This window comes from Theropithecus gelada, chromosome 11 (assembly GCF_003255815.1).
Source record: "Theropithecus gelada isolate Dixy chromosome 11, Tgel_1.0, whole genome shotgun sequence".
NCBI lineage: Eukaryota > Metazoa > Chordata > Mammalia > Primates > Cercopithecidae > Theropithecus > Theropithecus gelada.
The window spans coordinates 103,906,288-103,923,369 of record NC_037679.1 but is presented as its reverse complement, the minus strand read 5'-3'; the positions used below and the strand labels follow the sequence as shown (position 1 = coordinate 103,923,369).

The 17,082-nt window shown below is 38.9% G+C and overlaps 1 protein-coding gene across 7 annotated transcripts in view; it reads left to right on the top strand.

The window, feature by feature from the left end:
- The window catches only part of WNK1 (WNK lysine deficient protein kinase 1), a 156,765-nt gene that overhangs the window by 120,177 nt on the left and 19,506 nt on the right, over window positions 1-17,082 (top strand). For 3 of the 7 annotated variants that reach the window (XM_025401989.1, XM_025401987.1, XM_025401985.1), the window contains 11 exons: window positions 4,571-4,720; window positions 8,034-8,131; window positions 8,254-8,416; window positions 9,287-9,403; window positions 9,750-9,923; window positions 10,129-10,186; window positions 10,479-10,601; window positions 11,005-12,440; window positions 13,575-13,658; window positions 15,465-15,551; window positions 16,770-16,830. In XM_025401989.1, the coding sequence (XP_025257774.1) occupies window positions 4,571-4,720; window positions 8,034-8,131; window positions 8,254-8,416; window positions 9,287-9,403; window positions 9,750-9,923; window positions 10,129-10,186; window positions 10,479-10,601; window positions 11,005-12,440; window positions 13,575-13,658; window positions 15,465-15,551; window positions 16,770-16,830 (2,551 nt within the window). Of the gene's footprint in view, window positions 1-4,570; window positions 4,721-5,908; window positions 6,368-7,063; window positions 7,343-8,033; window positions 8,132-8,253; window positions 8,417-9,286; window positions 9,404-9,749; window positions 9,924-10,128; window positions 10,187-10,478; window positions 10,602-11,004; window positions 12,441-13,574; window positions 13,659-15,464; window positions 15,552-16,769; window positions 16,831-17,082 lie in introns of all 7 variants that reach the window. The other 4 variants (XM_025401983.1, XM_025401986.1, XM_025401984.1 and 1 more) reach the window with 3 other exon arrangements.

Here is a 17,082-nt window from a genome sequence, read left to right as displayed (position 1 = left end):
TCTGCAAATGTACCTTAGAAGCTGTCTTTATTTGTTTTAATTATTGGAGTTCCACATTTAAGAAAAGAAAGGTTGAAAACTTTTTGTACTGTATGGATAGTCTATTTTTAGATATGATTTTTGTTTTACATACTTTCAGGTCCCAATCTCACCTTAGAGAACAGTATCTCTTGTTTTATTTTAGTGAGGAAAGAAATGTACTTCTGTTAAAATTTACTTTATTTCATGGGTTTCTTGAACATAGTAAATGAGGAATTGCTTTTTTGTGTGTTTTTATAGGGTCTCATATAGTGATATGCTAGATCTTAACAAGGTACCAAAAATAGCTGCCTCCTGCTGAAAAACTTTATGACCACAAAGTTGTGAACTTTGTCAGACACAATGCCAGCTACTTGGAAGGCTGAGGCAGGAGGATCACTTGAGCCCAGGCTACAGTGAACTATGATAGTGCCACTGCACTCCAGCCTGGGCAACAGAGCATGACCCATCTCAAAAAAAAACAAAAACAAAAACAAAAAAAACAAACCACCGATTGTGAACTACCTACCCTACTAAAGTCTGTTTGAACTGGTTTCATGAGGCAAGCTTGGGCAGAGCATGATGCTTAACTGTTAAGCTAGACCACCCCTGCCTGGCTGAAGTGCTGATTATTAGTCAGTGGGACTGTGCACAGCAGATCGACATGTACTTCTGGCATATCCAGAGGTGCCACTTCTCCCCAAATGCTCTAAGATACAACATTAACCATTAGCCATTGTAAATAACTGGTCTAGAGATCTCTTTAAGATGTTAATACAAGGGTTACTGTCACAGATACCTCTCAGTTATCTTAAGCAAAGAAATAGCTTGTCCATAAAACTGATCATTTTTACAGTCCTTTCAGCTTTTTTTCCTAATTGAGTTCAGATACTGAAGGTCTGCAGAGATGGACCAGATACGACTACTTTGAAAGAGTCTAAATAATATAGTAAATATATAGGTACATTTCTACAAAACAAATAAGGATAATAGCTAATATTAAAGTGCTTTGCACATTGTACCTACATTCTCATTTAATCTTTTTAAGAACCCTGTAAGTATAGATGCTATAATTATTTCCATTTTACTGATGGGAAAGCTGAGATCTGGAGAAGGTGAGTAGTGTACCCAAACTTACAGCTTATAAGAGGTAAAAACAGAATTTAAATCCAAATAATCTAATTCCACAGCTCACTACTTTGTGTGTACTAATTTGACTACTACCCAATTATGTCCAAAAAAAAGGGAAGAAATTAACATCTCTCCCAAGCAGGAAAGGGAATATCAGGAAGACTTTAGGAAAAAGGAGGCATTTGAAATGGACTTTGATTATAAGTTAGACTCAGATGTAGAAATAAAGAATATTCCAGGCCAGAAGATACAAAAATTATACTGTGAGCAAGGTGAAAGGCCCAAAGATAGAAAAATAGGGGACAAAAACAAAAGTACCTTTGGTTTGGTTGAACTAGAGCATAGATATGTGAAAGTGTAAGTTCAGGAAAGAGATGGTAGGGTCTAAATTTTGATATGAGCATAATTTTGAATTCAGGAGGATGTATTGGGGGCTGGGAGTATGTGATTACCATATGCCCAAAGATAACATGGAGATTCTTCCTCAAATTTATCCTTTAGAAAAGAGGGGAATCACCATGTATCAAACCTTTATCGTACTCTCATATTACAGGGTTTTCACTGTCCTTTACTTTGAACAACAACAAACCCAAAAAGGTTAATGAAATCAAATGAAACAGGTGAGAACAAATGTGCCTGCAAAGACTTTAGCTCATGTAGTTAGAAATGTTTATTGAGAACATCAGACAGAATTGTTTTTAAGCCATAAACATAAATTTAGTCCTTGTTCTCAGCAATATGACTTCACTCTTCTGAGGACTGTATGTGATTTTAAACAACTGGTTTAAAGATCTCTGTAAGATATCTGTATAAGGGTTACATGAATAAAAACCTATAAGATAAATGCAAAAAAAAAAAAACTCGTTATTTTAATGTTATGTAAATAGGTGCTTTTCGCTGCACATTTTACCTGAAGACACAGCTTAGAGGGAATGTGTTACGTTATGCCAGAAAACTGCAGGAGCGTTCATAATTTAGCTTCAGTGAAGGTAAAGATGCTGGTGTCTTTACCTATGAAGAGTTTGGGGGAGAGGGAGCAATATTTCTGAATTAATGTATTTAGTATGCAATCTTATTTAGGTGTATAAATTAATAAGTTAGATAATTATAGATATCTCATTCACATTCCTTAAAGTTTAAATATATTCAAGTTGGGAAATAAAAAAGGTTTTCTGGTTTTTTAGTTCCTTTTTCTCAGGTGGGAATTAACAAATGTGTCTTATATTCAGAGCACCTTTAGAATTGGCTACATGTGGTGGATCTTAGTTTGCAGAAAATAAATTTCATATAATTCAGCAGCCATTTCTGCTTTTTTAATAGTTAAAATAAGAATACATTATCAGAGGCCGGGTGCGGTAGCTCACGCCTGTAATCCCAGAAATTTGGGAGGCCGAGGTGGGCGGATCACGAGGTCAGGAGATCGAAACCATCCTGGCTAACATGGTGAAACCCCATCTCTACTAAAAATAAAAAAAAATTAGCCGGGCATGGTAGTAGGCGCCTGTAGTCCCAGCTACTCAGGAGGCTGAGGCAGGAGAATGGCATGAACCTGGGAGGTAGAGCTTGCAGTGAGCCAAGATCGCACCACTGCACTCCAGCCCTGGCGACGGGGCGAGACTCCATCTCAAAAAAAAAAAAAAAAAATACATTATCAGAAATACTTAAATAGGAATAAGCCAAATATGACTGCTGTTGCCATTATATTTTAACATTCTTTTGGTGATTTTAATTGATAGAAATATAAGAGCAAAAATATTATTTGTAGAGATTATCACCTAACAAAATCTAAGATGCTTATCACAGTGGCAAGATACATAATAAATGTACAAATAAATAGCTTATCTTTATGCCAGCAGTAACCAATTAGTTGTATGGATATACCAGCATATACGTAAAAGGCTGTTGGTTGCAGCATTATTTTAAGTAGCAAAAATGAAACAACCAAAGTGTTTATCATTAGGAGATCCCATTTAGAAATTAAATGAAAGTAGTATGCTATAGAACAGTATGTATAGGAAAGACATGTTTTTATTTATTTTAACAAAAACTATGTGAAAATGGCCACTTACGCATAGAAAAAAATCCATGAAGGTTATGCACCAAACCACTAATAGTGGTTTCCTCTTGAGAACAGGATTAGGGGTATTTTCATTAACTTTATAATATGATATACTAGTTAAAATTTTTATTACAAGTATATGTGTATTAAGGAAAAATTTAAATTAGGTATTAGAGGATCTTGAAAGTCAGCCATAAATTTCAAATTTTCTTTCTTTTTTTTTTTTTTTTTTTTTGAGACAGTTTCACTGTTGTTGCCCAGGCTGGAGTGCAATGGCACAATCTCGGCTCACTGCAACCGCCGCCTCCCTGGTTCAAGCGATTCTCCTGCCTTAGCCTCCTGAGTGGCTGGGATTATAGGCATGTGCCACCAGGCCCAGCTAATTTTTTGCAATTTTAGTAGAGATGGGGTTTTCTCCATGTTGGCCAGGCTGGTCTCGAACACCAGACCTCAGGTGATCTGCCCGCCTCGGCCTCCCAAAGTGCTGGAATTACAGGCATGAGTTACCGCGCCCTGCCTCAAGTTTTTATTTGTTAGGCAGAAGGGGCAGTACTCTAGGGGTCATAGTCCTGTTTTGTTTGGTTTTGTTTGCTTGATTTATTACAAAATTTAGTACTCGAGTATAGTTATGTGCTGTGCATTAAATTAGGTGTATAATTATGTGCCATGCATTAAATTATACCTGAGTGCCTAGTACATAGTAGATTCCCAGGTGTCATTCCCTTTGCCCCACTTTGAGTTAAATGATAATGTCCTTGTTTCAAAAAGAGAAACTTCATTTTTATAATAAAATAAGCAATCTAAGGCATTAACAGCTAGTAAATATTAAAGCTAAAATTTGAAAATGTCTGTTATTCCAAATCCAGTGCTTTCCTCACTATTTTGTAGCTATAATCAAAACTATTCTTCAAGCATATTAATTATACAGTTGATAAAATAGGGTAAGGAGAAAAGATTAAAGGAAGCTACTAGATTTATCTGATATAGGTGCCAAAGTGAGAGCTGATGCCAAGAGATAGGGAAAAAGGGAATGGCAGGGATGGGATGGGGAAAGGAACTGTCTGGATATGTTATCTAAATGTCTTTGTAAAGACCTGTTGTTGGGGTGAGGGAGATACTGTGTGAAGAGCCAATGGTAACTCGAGTATTAAAAGATTGGTTAATTGTTCCTGGTGGCACCATCACAAAGAACATCAGAGGGAAAACAAATATACAATGGAAATTGATGAATTTGGGTGTGTGCATGTCTTGATTACTAAAATCATTATTTACAGACACTGAAGGCTTTAGGTAAACATGCTTCCTTAGAAACATGCTGTTACTGATTTGAAATAAAACTGAATCATGGTATTTTATTCTTAGCAGCAGGGAATACAGCAGACAGCTCCTCCTCAACAGACAGTGCAGTATTCACTTTCACAGACGTCAACCTCCAGTGAGGCCACTACTGCACAGCCAGCGAGTCAGCCTCAAGCTCCACAAGTCTTGCCTCAAGTATCAGCTGGAAAACAGGTAAACTTTTTTTTTTAAATCAGGTAAACTCTTAATTTCTGAAAGGATGCTAAAAGGGGTCTCCATGTAACTTGTCTTTTCATGTGGATAGACCCTTGAAGTAGGTTAATCTCATTGCAAAAATGAAGTGAAAATCACCTCATTTGTGCATATGCATTGTTTGATGTAAGTGGGTACATCACTGACAACATTGACAATCCAAAGTTTCACTTTTAGTCTTACCAGTCCAAAATCGATTTAACAGGTACTAGAAATAATGGGTTAAATAAAGGTGCTTCGGTAACTGAACCTATGACGTTCCCTAGAATTGTGTCAGCTGTGTCTGATATTCTAGGTTTCCAACTGTGCTTTATTTTCATGTGGATTTCTGCACTGTTTACTATGTGGAATTTTTTTTTCTTAAGTAGTCCTCCTAATCACTTGAAAAGTACCCTGTAGAAGGTATGCTCTTCTAAATGACCTTTTTTCAACTTTATTTTTGAGTACTGTTGTGCATGTATGTGCACAGTGTATTGTTACCCTAATATTTCATCACATCTGAGATGTTATCAACTATAAATGTACTATATTTTATGTACCACATCATCAGTTATAAGATAGATCCCAATTTCTCACATGTTAAAATGATCAGGTAGTGGAGAGGGATGATTGCATCCTAGAATGAGTGAAATATGTGAATTATACCAATTTTTATTGAGTCATGTTAGACTTAAGAGTTTTAGAAATAATATGAATGAAATCTTAATTCCACTGGGAAGGAATTCATTTGAATTTCACTAACTACTGTAATAGCAGTCATAACTTTAGTGATAGCATTATGGTATATAAAATATATTTCAATAAAGCTCTTTAAAAAAAAAAAAAGCAAACCCCTTGTCTATGGAAGGGTCCTCTTTTATTGCCAAATGCTGAAGCATTAGCAAGTATTTCTATGACAAAAGGTATAGAACAGTCATAGTCTATTTAGACTTTCTCTCCTGCTCTCCTTTCCATATTCTTATGTGGCATGTTAACTTAACACTAATGTATGCAGGGTTTTGTTGGTTTCGTGTTTTTTTGTTTTGTTTTGTTTCGTGTTTTCCTTCTTTTTGGCTAATACGTAAATCTTGCTTTTGGCAGCGTTGCTTTTTTTTTTTTTTTTTTTTAAAAAAAAAAGCCTGTCTGTTTTGTTTTTCTTTACCTTCCCAGCTTCCAGTTTCCCAGCCAGTACCAACTATCCAAGGCGAACCTCAGATCCCAGTTGCGACACAACCCTCGGCTGTTCCAGTCCACTCTGGTGCTCATTTCCTTCCAGTGGGACAGCCGCTCCCTACTTCCTTGCTCCCTCAGTACCCTGTCTCTCAAATTCCCATATCAGCTCCTCATGTGTCTATGGCTCAGACAGGTTTCTCATCCCTTCCCATCACGATGGCAGCTGGCATTACTCAGCCTCTGCTCACGTTGGCTTCATCTGCTACAACAGCTGCGATCCCGGGGGTATCAACTGTGGTTCCTAGTCAGCTTCCAACCCTTCTGCAGCCTGTGACTCAGCTGCCAAGTCAGGTTCACCCACAGCTCCTACAACCAGCAGTTCAGTCCATGGGAGTACCAGCTAACCTTGGACAAGCTGCTGAGGTTCCGCTTTCCTCTGGAGATGTTCTGTACCAGGTATTGTGTTAGCTAGCAAAAGAGGGCACCATAGAGTTTGATCCTAATAGATCAGCAAGAACAATGGAAATCTAATAGTTGAGTGTCAGAATAACTAGCAATAACATGTCAACTAGAGAAGCAAAATAGTAAAATTCTGAGAAAGAATTGGGTAATGATGTTCAGTGATTCCTGATCCATTTTTCTCAAGACACCTCTTCAGAGAAAAATGGTTCTCTCAGTATTCAGTGTAAGCTGATCGAATGCTAGATGTGGTTAATAGTATACCTGACAACTCTTACATACATGGGTAGAATAAATAGAATAGCCAACATGGTATCAACAGAGAGCTTCAGGGTTTACATTGGGAAAATTAGCATTTCATGATATGACTGTTATGTGGAAGAATTTTTGCATTCTTCCATTTAAGATTGGCTAGGAAGAAATTGTGTTCCTCCTACTTAAATCATCTCTAGGTGAAGACAACCAACAATAAAAGTATTATTGTAGAGTCCTGTCTCTTCTGTTGGAACCAGTCTACTACTTCATTTCAAGAATGTGGTCTTTATATGCCCTTTAGATTATTAGAAAGAGATTGGCTACTGTTCTTCTTTGCTGTGTGCTTTTATTTATTTATTTTTTTTTGCATGTCTTGCTGTTTTGCTAATTTAATGACCCCCAACCTGCTCTAACTCACCTTCCTCATTTCTGTCACAGGGTTTCCCACCTCGACTGCCACCACAGTACCCAGGAGATTCAAATATTGCTCCCTCTTCCAACGTGGCTTCTGTTTGCATCCATTCTACAGTCCTATCCCCTCCCATGCCGACAGAAGTACTGGCTACACCTGGGTACTTTCCCACGGTGGTGCAGCCTTACGTGGAATCAAATCTTTTAGTTCCTATGGGTGGTGTAGGAGGACAGGTTCAAGTGTCCCAGCCAGGAGTGAGTTTAGCACAAGCCCCCACTACATCCTCCCAGCAAGCAGTTTTGGAGGTAAAGAGAATTACTGCATGTTTATATATAAAACATACATAATTGGATAAAAATGATAAAGGAGAAAGAAACAGGCTCCCCTGGTTTAGAACTAATTTGGAGACTATGTCAAACTAACTTCTGCATGACTTTTTCTTACAGCAGAATGAAATGCCAATGTGGGGTCCTTGTTTCCACTGGCTGTTCTGTTGGGAAGTGAGTGTGCCTTGGAGAGGATTAACCCTATTAGCACTTCACTTCTCTAGCTAGCACTTTAGCCATTATTCTTGTCCTTTCACAAACTTTTTCCATTGGCAGTCATAAGAGTATCTTATCCTCCTGTGCTCTCTCAGCAATCATTTTTGCCCTGCTAGGAGAAAGATCTGAATTCATCTTTGTACTTTGCTCTGCCTGCCCTATTGCACACTTCTGGTAAGATGCTGGCTGCATGGCGAGTTGTAGGTTCACACTGCCTAGCAGATATGTTGGCTGACCTCATACCATGCAGTCTATACCAGAGACTAGCTTTAGAAACTTCCTTTGGAATTTTAAGTCCATTATCTCTAGACGCTAAATATTGAGAATTTACTAGTAAATTTAGTGCTTCTAGGACTTAGTGGGGAGGGATAAGGAAAAAAATAAGTAGATTATTGGGGATAGGGATTGATAAATATATTACTACCGAGATTTGAATTATCTTTTCGATTCACAGAGTACTCAAGGAGTCTCTCAGGTTGCTCCTCCAGAGCCAGTTTCAGTAGCACAGCCACAGCCTACCCAGCCGGCCACTTTGGCTTCCTCTATAGACAGGTATGTAAAACTAGAATTCTCCTTCCTCGACTGGTAGGTAAGATGATATGAAACACCAAACTGTCAGACCTTTAAATCTCATATTATAAACTGCACTTTTATTTTCTTTTTAAATTTCAAAGTGCACATTCAGATGTTGCTTCAGGTATGAGTGATGGCAATGAGAACGTCCCATCTTCCAGTGGAAGACATGAAGGAAGAACTACAAAACGGCATTACCGAAAATCTGTAAGGAGTCGTTCTCGACATGAGAAAACTTCACGCCCAAAATTAAGAATTTTAAATGTACGTATTACTGATTTGTGGGTTTCATGTCGTTAAAGGAATGTGACACTGAAAAAGATTTTAGAAGTCATCACATCCAAACCACTCACTTCATGAAATAAAGATAACTATCTATGTGTGATAGATGATTGCTTTTTTTTTTGTTTTTAGACGGAGTCTTGCTCTGTCACCCAGGCTAGAGTGTAGTGGCGCGATCTCGGCTCACTGCAACCTCTGCCTCCCGGGTTCAGGCGATTTTTCTGCCTCAGTCTCCCAAGTAGCTGGGATTACAGACAGATGCCACCACGCATGGCTAGTTTTTGTATTTTTAGTAGAGACAGGGTTTCACTGTATTGGTCAGGCTAGTTTCGAACTCCTGACCTCAAGTGACTCACCCGCCTTGGCTTCCTCAACCACTGGGATTACAGGGACCCAGCCAGATAATTTATATAGTACTCTTCTCATTTAATGCCTACAGTCTCTTTGACTTAAATATCACATTTTTAGAAAAATGAAAATGTGGTTCATAAAGCTATGATAGGGCCGCCAGTTAATATCATTTAAATATTTCTTAAGGCTGAGATGAATTGATGAATGTATAGGATCTTAAAATTAGCCAGATGATATTCTTACATCCATATTTCTGTGATAAAGCACTACTTACCATTTAGAAAAAGAATAGAGAGTTTTAGTAAGTAGCTCAAAGGCTAATGTCTTCTCAGATTTTTCTTGCTACCAGTTTAAGAGACAAAGTACTATTGCTCCAAGGAACAGTGATAACACTATGCTTCCTTAGACATAAAGTCAAGTGCCAATCTGCATTGCTTTTCTGAAATTCAGTAATAAAGCTGAATGTGGTCTTTGGAGATGATGTACCTTTTTTCTTTTTAGGTTTCAAATAAAGGAGACCGAGTGGTAGAATGTCAATTAGAGACTCATAATAGGAAAATGGTTACATTCAAATTTGACCTAGATGGTGACAACCCTGAGGAGATAGCAACAATTATGGTATGTCTGCATTTGGAGTTCTAAGTTTTTCCTTAGTACTTGATCTTAATAGCCATTGCTCTAGGCAAATATGCCATATTTTGTAATCCATGTTTATTTAAAGTTATGCATTTACTTCAGTGTGAGTAAAACTAGCACACCCAACCTGTGATTTAGTGATGTTTTTGTCTAGGCTATGTCTAACTAGATATTGAAGTTCTTACAAAGAGAAGAGCTAACTTGAGTACAAAATAAATAAAAATATAGGTAAGTATGCAGATAGGACAGAAGTCATAAAACTGATAGTTGAATGACATAAAGTTTAAGAAATGATGCTAATTAGACTGACATCACATTTCTTTTACAGGTGAACAATGACTTTATTCTAGCAATAGAGAGAGAGTCATTTGTGGATCAAGTACGAGAAATTATTGAAAAAGCTGATGAAATGCTCAGTGAGGATGTCAGTGTGGAACCAGAGGGTGACCAGGGATTGGAGAGTCTACAGGGAAAGGATGACTATGGCTTTTCAGGTTCTCAGGTAGGTTCACCACTCCCATAGTGAAACTTTGTTGATTTAAAATATTTTCATAGTTCTAAATTTGCTATGCAAAATGTCCAGTGATATCACCTGACACCTATGACCAACAACAAACTTTTATGTTCTCTTCGCACGTGGCAGTTTGCTTTGCCTAGTCATTGAGATTGCGTTTGAGAATGTATTTAATCACTTTTGTTTGTTGTAGAAATTGGAAGGAGAGTTCAAACAACCAATTCCTGTGTCTTCCATGCCACAGCAAATAGGTGAATTTATTTTCTTTCCTTGTTTTTACCTTTGACTTAAGAAGCCATTAGCTGGAAATGGTGGCGGGCATCTGTAGTCCCAGCTACTCGGGAGGCTGAGGCCTGAGAATCACTTGAACCCAGGAGGCAGAGGTTGCAGTGAGCTGAGATCGCGCCACTGCACTCCAGCCTGGGTGACAGAGTGAGACTGTGTGTCAAAAAAAAAAAAAAAAAAAGCAATTGTGTGTGCCAATAATGAAGTCTAACAATACTTACAATAATAAGTTGCATGCGTTTGTTGGTTTTTGACCAGGCATTCCTACCAGTTCTTTAACTCAAGTTGTTCATTCTGCTGGAAGACGGTTTATAGTGAGTCCTGTGCCAGAAAGTCGATTACGAGAATCAAAACTTTTCACCAGTGAAATAACAGATACAGGTAAGGGATTGATTCTGCCACATTGTTATGTAAATTCTACAGTGCCTCTGCTATGTTGAAAGCTTAATCATAAAGCAGTAATTTATGATGACACAGATAATAAAAAAGAATAGAAAACTGAAGTTATAACCAACAGATAAACATATGAGAGAGGGAAATAGATGTAGAATAGAGAGGATTACAGAAAAAGCCAAGAAGCACGGCCATACCTAGATATAGCCTGTATAATAGATATTGTAGTATGTGTTTATTTCTGCACTTAGTACTATTGTCTGTGTTTTAAGATTACTCCTTATTTTTTTATCAAAAACATATTTATAGGAGCTGACTTAGGCTAGTGGACAATCTTTTGAATCCATCCTTTTAAAATGGGCTGATTCTTATTTTTTGTATTCCTTTCCAGTTGCTGCCTCTACATCTCAGAGCCCTGGAATGAACTTGTCTCACTCTGCATCATCCCTTAGTCTACAACAGGCCTTTTCTGAACTTAGACATGCCCAAATGACAGAAGGACCCAATACAGCACCTCCAAACTTTAGTCATACAGCACCAACATTTCCAGTAGTACCTCCTTTCTTAAGTAGCATTGCTGGAGTCCCAACCACAGCAGCAGCCACAGTACCAGTCCCTGCACTAAGCAGCCCTCCTAATGACATGTCCACATCAGTAATTCAGTCTGAGGTTACGGTGCCCACTGAAGAGGGGATTGCTGGAGTTGCCACCAGCACGGGTGTGGCAACTGCAGGTGGTCTCCACATACCACCTGTGTCTGAATCACCAGTACTTTCCAGTGTAGTTTCAAGTACCACAATACCTGCAGTTGTCTCAATATCTACTACTTCCCCATCACTTCAAGTCCCCACATCCACATCGGAGAACATTGTTTCTAGTACAGCACTGTATCCTTCAGTAACAGTTTCAGCAACTTCAGCTTCCGCAGGGGGCAGCACTGTGACCCCAGGTCCTAAGCCTCCAGCCGTCGTGTCTCCGCAGGCAGCAGGCAGCACTACTGTGGGAGTCGCATTAACATCAGTTTCCGCCACCACTTCACTGCCAAGCACAGTTTCACAGCTGTCCATTCAGCTTAGCAGCAGTACTTCTGCTCCTACTGTAGCTGAGACCGTTGTAGTTAGTGCACACTCACTAGATAAGACATCTCACAGTGTTACAACTGGATTGGCTTTGTCCCTCTCTGCGCCATCTTCCTCTTCCTCTCCTGGAGCGGGAGTGTCTAGTTCTATTTCTCAGCCTGGTGGGCTGCATCCTTTGGTCATTCCATCAGTGATAGCTTCTACTCCTATTCTTCCCCAAGCAGCAGGACCTACTTCTACACCTTTATTACCCCAAGTACCTAGTATCCCACCCTTGGTACAGCCTGTTGCCAATGTGCCTGCTGTACAGCAGACACTAATTCATAGTCAGCCTCAACCAGCTTTGCTTCCCAACCAGCCCCATACTCATTGTCCTGAAATAGATTCTGATACACAACCCAAAGCTCCTGGGATCGATGACATAAAGACTCTAGAAGAAAAGCTGCGGTCTCTCTTCAGTGAACACAGCTCATCTGGAGCTCAGCATGCCCCTGTGTCACTGGAGACCTCACTAGTCGTAGAGAGCACTGTCACACCAGGCATCCCAACTACTGCTGTTGCACCAAACAAACTCCTGACTTCTACCACAAGTACTTGCTTACCACCGACTAATTTGCCACTAGGAACGGTTGCTTTGCCAGTTACACCAGTGGTCACACCTGGGCAAGTTTCTACCCCAGTCAGCACTGCTACATCAGGAGTGAAACCTGGAACTGCTCCCTCAAAACCACCTTTAACTAAGCCTCCGGTAAAATTATTGGGATAAAATAATTAGATAAATATGATCAGTTTTTTGTCTCCCTATTAAGTACATTTTTCAATTCAGCCTTGCAAGTTAGAAACATAGTTATAAAGTTACCTGGCTTATAGTATTTATTAAACAAATTGACAGCAGTTTGAGGGTATATCTACAATGAATATAAGATTTTTTTTCAAGTGTGGCAGGATTTGGGGGTTAATTATGCTGCACAGTTTTCCATGCGTGTATAATTATCGGGTAAAATACAAGTATTTCATCTGAATTGGTACAAAGTGAAGAAGTCTGTATCCCAAAAGGGAGCTAAATGTATCTGTCAGCAAAATGTATGCAAATAACAGCAGTTCATAATCTTTGTTTCAGTGAGAATGAAGCAAATTTTTTACTTCGTTGTAGATTCCATAGTTGAACAATCTGGGGGTTATAAAAAATTGGAAGTTAGTAAGGAAATACAGAGGAGGAAGAAATAATCTAATCCTAGGACTGAAGTAACTGGAATTTATTATCTAATTATGCTGTGGTGGATTTCCTCTTGTTCTGCCACCTTCTCCAAATAACAAGGCTGTGTTATATCTACTGTATTGTATGCTTCAGCCTCTTTCTGCATTGCCATTGATGTGAGGTTCTTTTTATAGTAGGATAATGCAGAATCTTCACTCAGATAAAATAGAAATTCTTCATAATACTATTAGATTTCTGATACCTTTTGTTATCAGGCCTGCCTGTTGGTTATTTCTTAACCAGCTACTGTTTTCTTTTCTCGGAAAATCTTATTTTACATGGCAAAAGCCTGATACATACTGTACCAAATAAGTAGCTCAAGAATATCTGGATACTGCCACTTATGTACATACAGCCTTTGTTCTGTTCTCCCGAGGGAACGACTTTTTACTGTATTTTACAATTCATTTTATAGGTATATTGTAGTAACCCCTATAAGAATATCACTGGTCATCACACCTTTTTTTAAGACAGATACCAGAGTGTAACCTTGGTGATAAACATGTCTTAACTAGATACATTTTATTCTTATATTTGTGCATTCAAATTAGTTGATTTGCTCTTCAGTATGCAGTCTTTATATTTAATGTCTCATGGACTTGAATTTCCCTTTGTTGTCTGTAGGTGCTGCCAGTGGGTACTGAACTTCCAGCAGGTGCTCTACCCAGCGAGCAGCTGCCACCTTTTCCAGGACCTTCTCTAACCCAGGTGCCTCAGGACTTGACCAGTTTCTTCCTGCGCCCTACTTTCTTTGACAAAGCTTGCTGAAGTTATCCACTGTGGTCTTGGCTTTTGTCTATTTGGCTTTGATTTAGTAACACCTTTCTTTTAAAACGTTATAACCAATGACCCAGGTCCTACTTAAAGTAAGAAGCTTCATAGCTCTTCTGTTTGTCATGTTTCCGGTTATCTGAAAACACTTGATACTAATATTTTTTTGTATCTTATGAAGGAAGAAAACAGCAAAGCCAACATTTTGCCAGACCTATATAGCTCCCTTTGTCATTCATACTTCTGTAGAATAGCGAAATTGCATATAAAATCAAAATTAACTTTGAGAGTGCCTTAGAAAGAAGCAGCACAGTGGCAACTGATAAACTTTTTCTGTGAGTCCAGAGCAACCAGTTTTTTCTTGAATGTTTATCATTTCTTTCACTAGCCACCTAATGAAGTAATTAGCTTACATATAGGTAGGTATAGGAGTGATATTTCATGAAAACTGTGTGTGCTGTATCTTTTAAAATAAAAGCCACCCAGCTCACTGAGGTGCTAACATGAGATTACTCATGGAGGAACTGAGACCAGCCACATGAACCTGAGATTCCCATCTCACAGTCAGTTCTGCTCACTGAGTGCAGTGGTGGACAGAATTACGTGTAATATTTATTATTTCCCTTTCTCACCCCAGCCTACCACCAACACATTTAGTTGAATTTCCATAAGAAAAGTACTAATTGTGAATCTGTTGTGACCAGGAAAAAGCTTCTGACATGAGACAAACCAGTAAACTTTTAAACTAAATTAGGAACTTATTTTTGAATCATATATAAGAAATAAGAAAAACGTGATAAACTGCTTACTTGAGAGGCTGAGTTGGAATTTATCCCTATTTCTTTGGTCCCAATCTACAGGGGAACAGTATTTAAGGAACTTGCCACAATAAAGTAAAAACTCCAACAGAGAAAGCACTCCATCAGCCACCAGATTTGGGGGAAAGTGCATTGTGAAAGTCCGTAAATCAGGAGTTTAGTTTTAAACTTATTTTCTCATTTGAAAACATGTATTCAGATTTCTAAGGGAGCATAAAGTGTGATGAGAAATAGCAAGTGAGACATGTGGAGGGGTCCTAGATACAGGGAAAGGCATCAGTGAAGGCTGTGCAAGAATAGATTGATAGAAGCCAAGACGGATGGAGGATTAGACTGTGGAAGGGTAGAAGGAAGCTGTGTGCTTGGGGTGGACGGAATGGTTAACAGGATGGAATACCCAGATCTCCTTGCCACCATCTGTAGGGAAGAAGTATGCATGTAAGACCTGAAGAAGAGAATAATATCCTGTGATAGTGACAGAATATGTTAATGCCATCTTTTATTCATAGGGACAACTTCCCAGAAAGATGTATAAAACTGAGAAAGAAAAGAGGGAATATGAGATACAGTGACTCTACCAGTAGATCTTTGTACATTTTTCACAATATATTTTAAAGATCGCCCAAATAAACAACTCTTTCTACCATTTTGAGTAACATCAAACATAGAATGTAATAAGACTTCTCTTAAACTGCAAAAACATGAACTACTCTAAGCCTTGAGAGTCTGACATACAATCTTGAGAAACCAGCAAAATAATCAAAGCAGTAGACTAAATTTGAGTATAGTTTTATATGTTCTGTAAAGACACATGTTATGTTGTGCCAATCTGAAGCATAAAACAGTGTGTCCTATCTAAATTGGCTCTATATCGTGACTCTGAAGGTGCCAAGGAAGTGTATTTACTCTGATTGTTTTCATTCAGTCCCAGCAACCTCTAGAGGATCTTGATGCTCAATTGAGAAGAACACTTAGTCCAGAGATTATCACAACTGTGACTTCTGCAGTTGGTGTAAGTTTTGAAAATCTTGATAAAATCTCCTCATAACCTTAATATATTCTATGCCTGGGACACAAACTGTAACCTAAACCATTATTAATACGTTTAACATGTATTCAGAGTCCCTGCTTATTCTAGCCAAAAGAAATGAGACTGGTTAATGAAAGATTAATGCTGACTCAGGAGTATCACTGTGGAAAAGATTGTATTTGAAAGGTGCTTTTCTAGTTGTACGTCTGGTTAGATTGTGCCACAGATCAATTCTATGGATTTCGTATTTTTGTTTTAGAGGAGGCTAAATTTTGTCAGATTAAAATAATGTTTTGGGCCAGGCACAGTGGCTCACGCCTGTAATCCCAGCACTTTGGGAGGCCGAGGCGGGCGGATCACTAGGTCAGGAGATCGAGACCATCCTGGCTAACACGGTGAAACCCCATCTCTACTAAAAATACAAAAAATTAGCCAGATGTGTTGGTGCACACCTGTAGTCCCAGCTACTCAGGAGGCTGCGGCAGGAGAATAGCATAAAACCCAGGAGGCGAACTTGCAGTGAGCCGAGATCGCACCACTGCACTCCAGCCTGGGCGACAGAGACTCCATCTCAAAAATAATAATAATAATGTTTTGATTGAAACTGTTTTTCTGTGACTATCCAGGTTATACCCTTAAGCATCCTATGAGAAAATGAAGAAAGCAATCAAGAATTAAGAGTAGAAATTCCTTCTTTTAAAATGTGCCTTTTGTTTTTTTTTTGGAGACAGAGTCTTGCACCGTTGCCCAGGCTGTAGTGCGCGATCTCAGCTCACTGCAACCACTGCCTCCCAGGTTCAAGTGATTCTTCTACCTTAGCCTTCCGTGTAGCTGGGATTACAGGTGCCCGCCACCACACCCGGCTAATTTTTGTATTTTTATTAGAGACGGGATTTCTCCATATTGGCCAGGCTGGTCTCGAACTCCTGACCTCAAATGATCTGCCCATGTTGGCCTCCCGAAATGCTGGGATTACAGGTGTGAGCCACCATGCCCGGCCCTGACAGGTGCCTTTCTTTACATCAGACTTTTAGACTTTAAAAGAAAAAGGAAAGAAAAGAAAATGTTCTCAGACATAAGTGTTTCATCACATATACTTTCTTTCTGCCCTTTTACAAAGACCATAGGAAAGGCAACAAGGCCAAAGTCTGAGTGACTGAAGCTAAAGATTTGTGGTGTCTGTCTGTGTATGTTTTGCAGCCTGTGTCCGTGGTGGCTTCAGCAGCAGTTACAGAAGCAGGAGCACAGCCTCAGAAGGATGGTGAGAAACATCCTTCTTCTTTTTATATTACTAATTCCAGTCCTACCTGCAGTTGATTCAGGAGGTTTACTGTTTCAAAGACACATTTCCATGTATTTGATAACTGAGGAGCATTGGTAGTAATATCTGAAGCTTGAAAATTAATAAATCTATTCTGTTGTTATTTGGCAGAGGGAAGGTTATACAGGAGGTAATGATAAGACCCTTCATTATTAGCTAGGCCAGATCCTTGCTATTAGAGATTAGGAAATT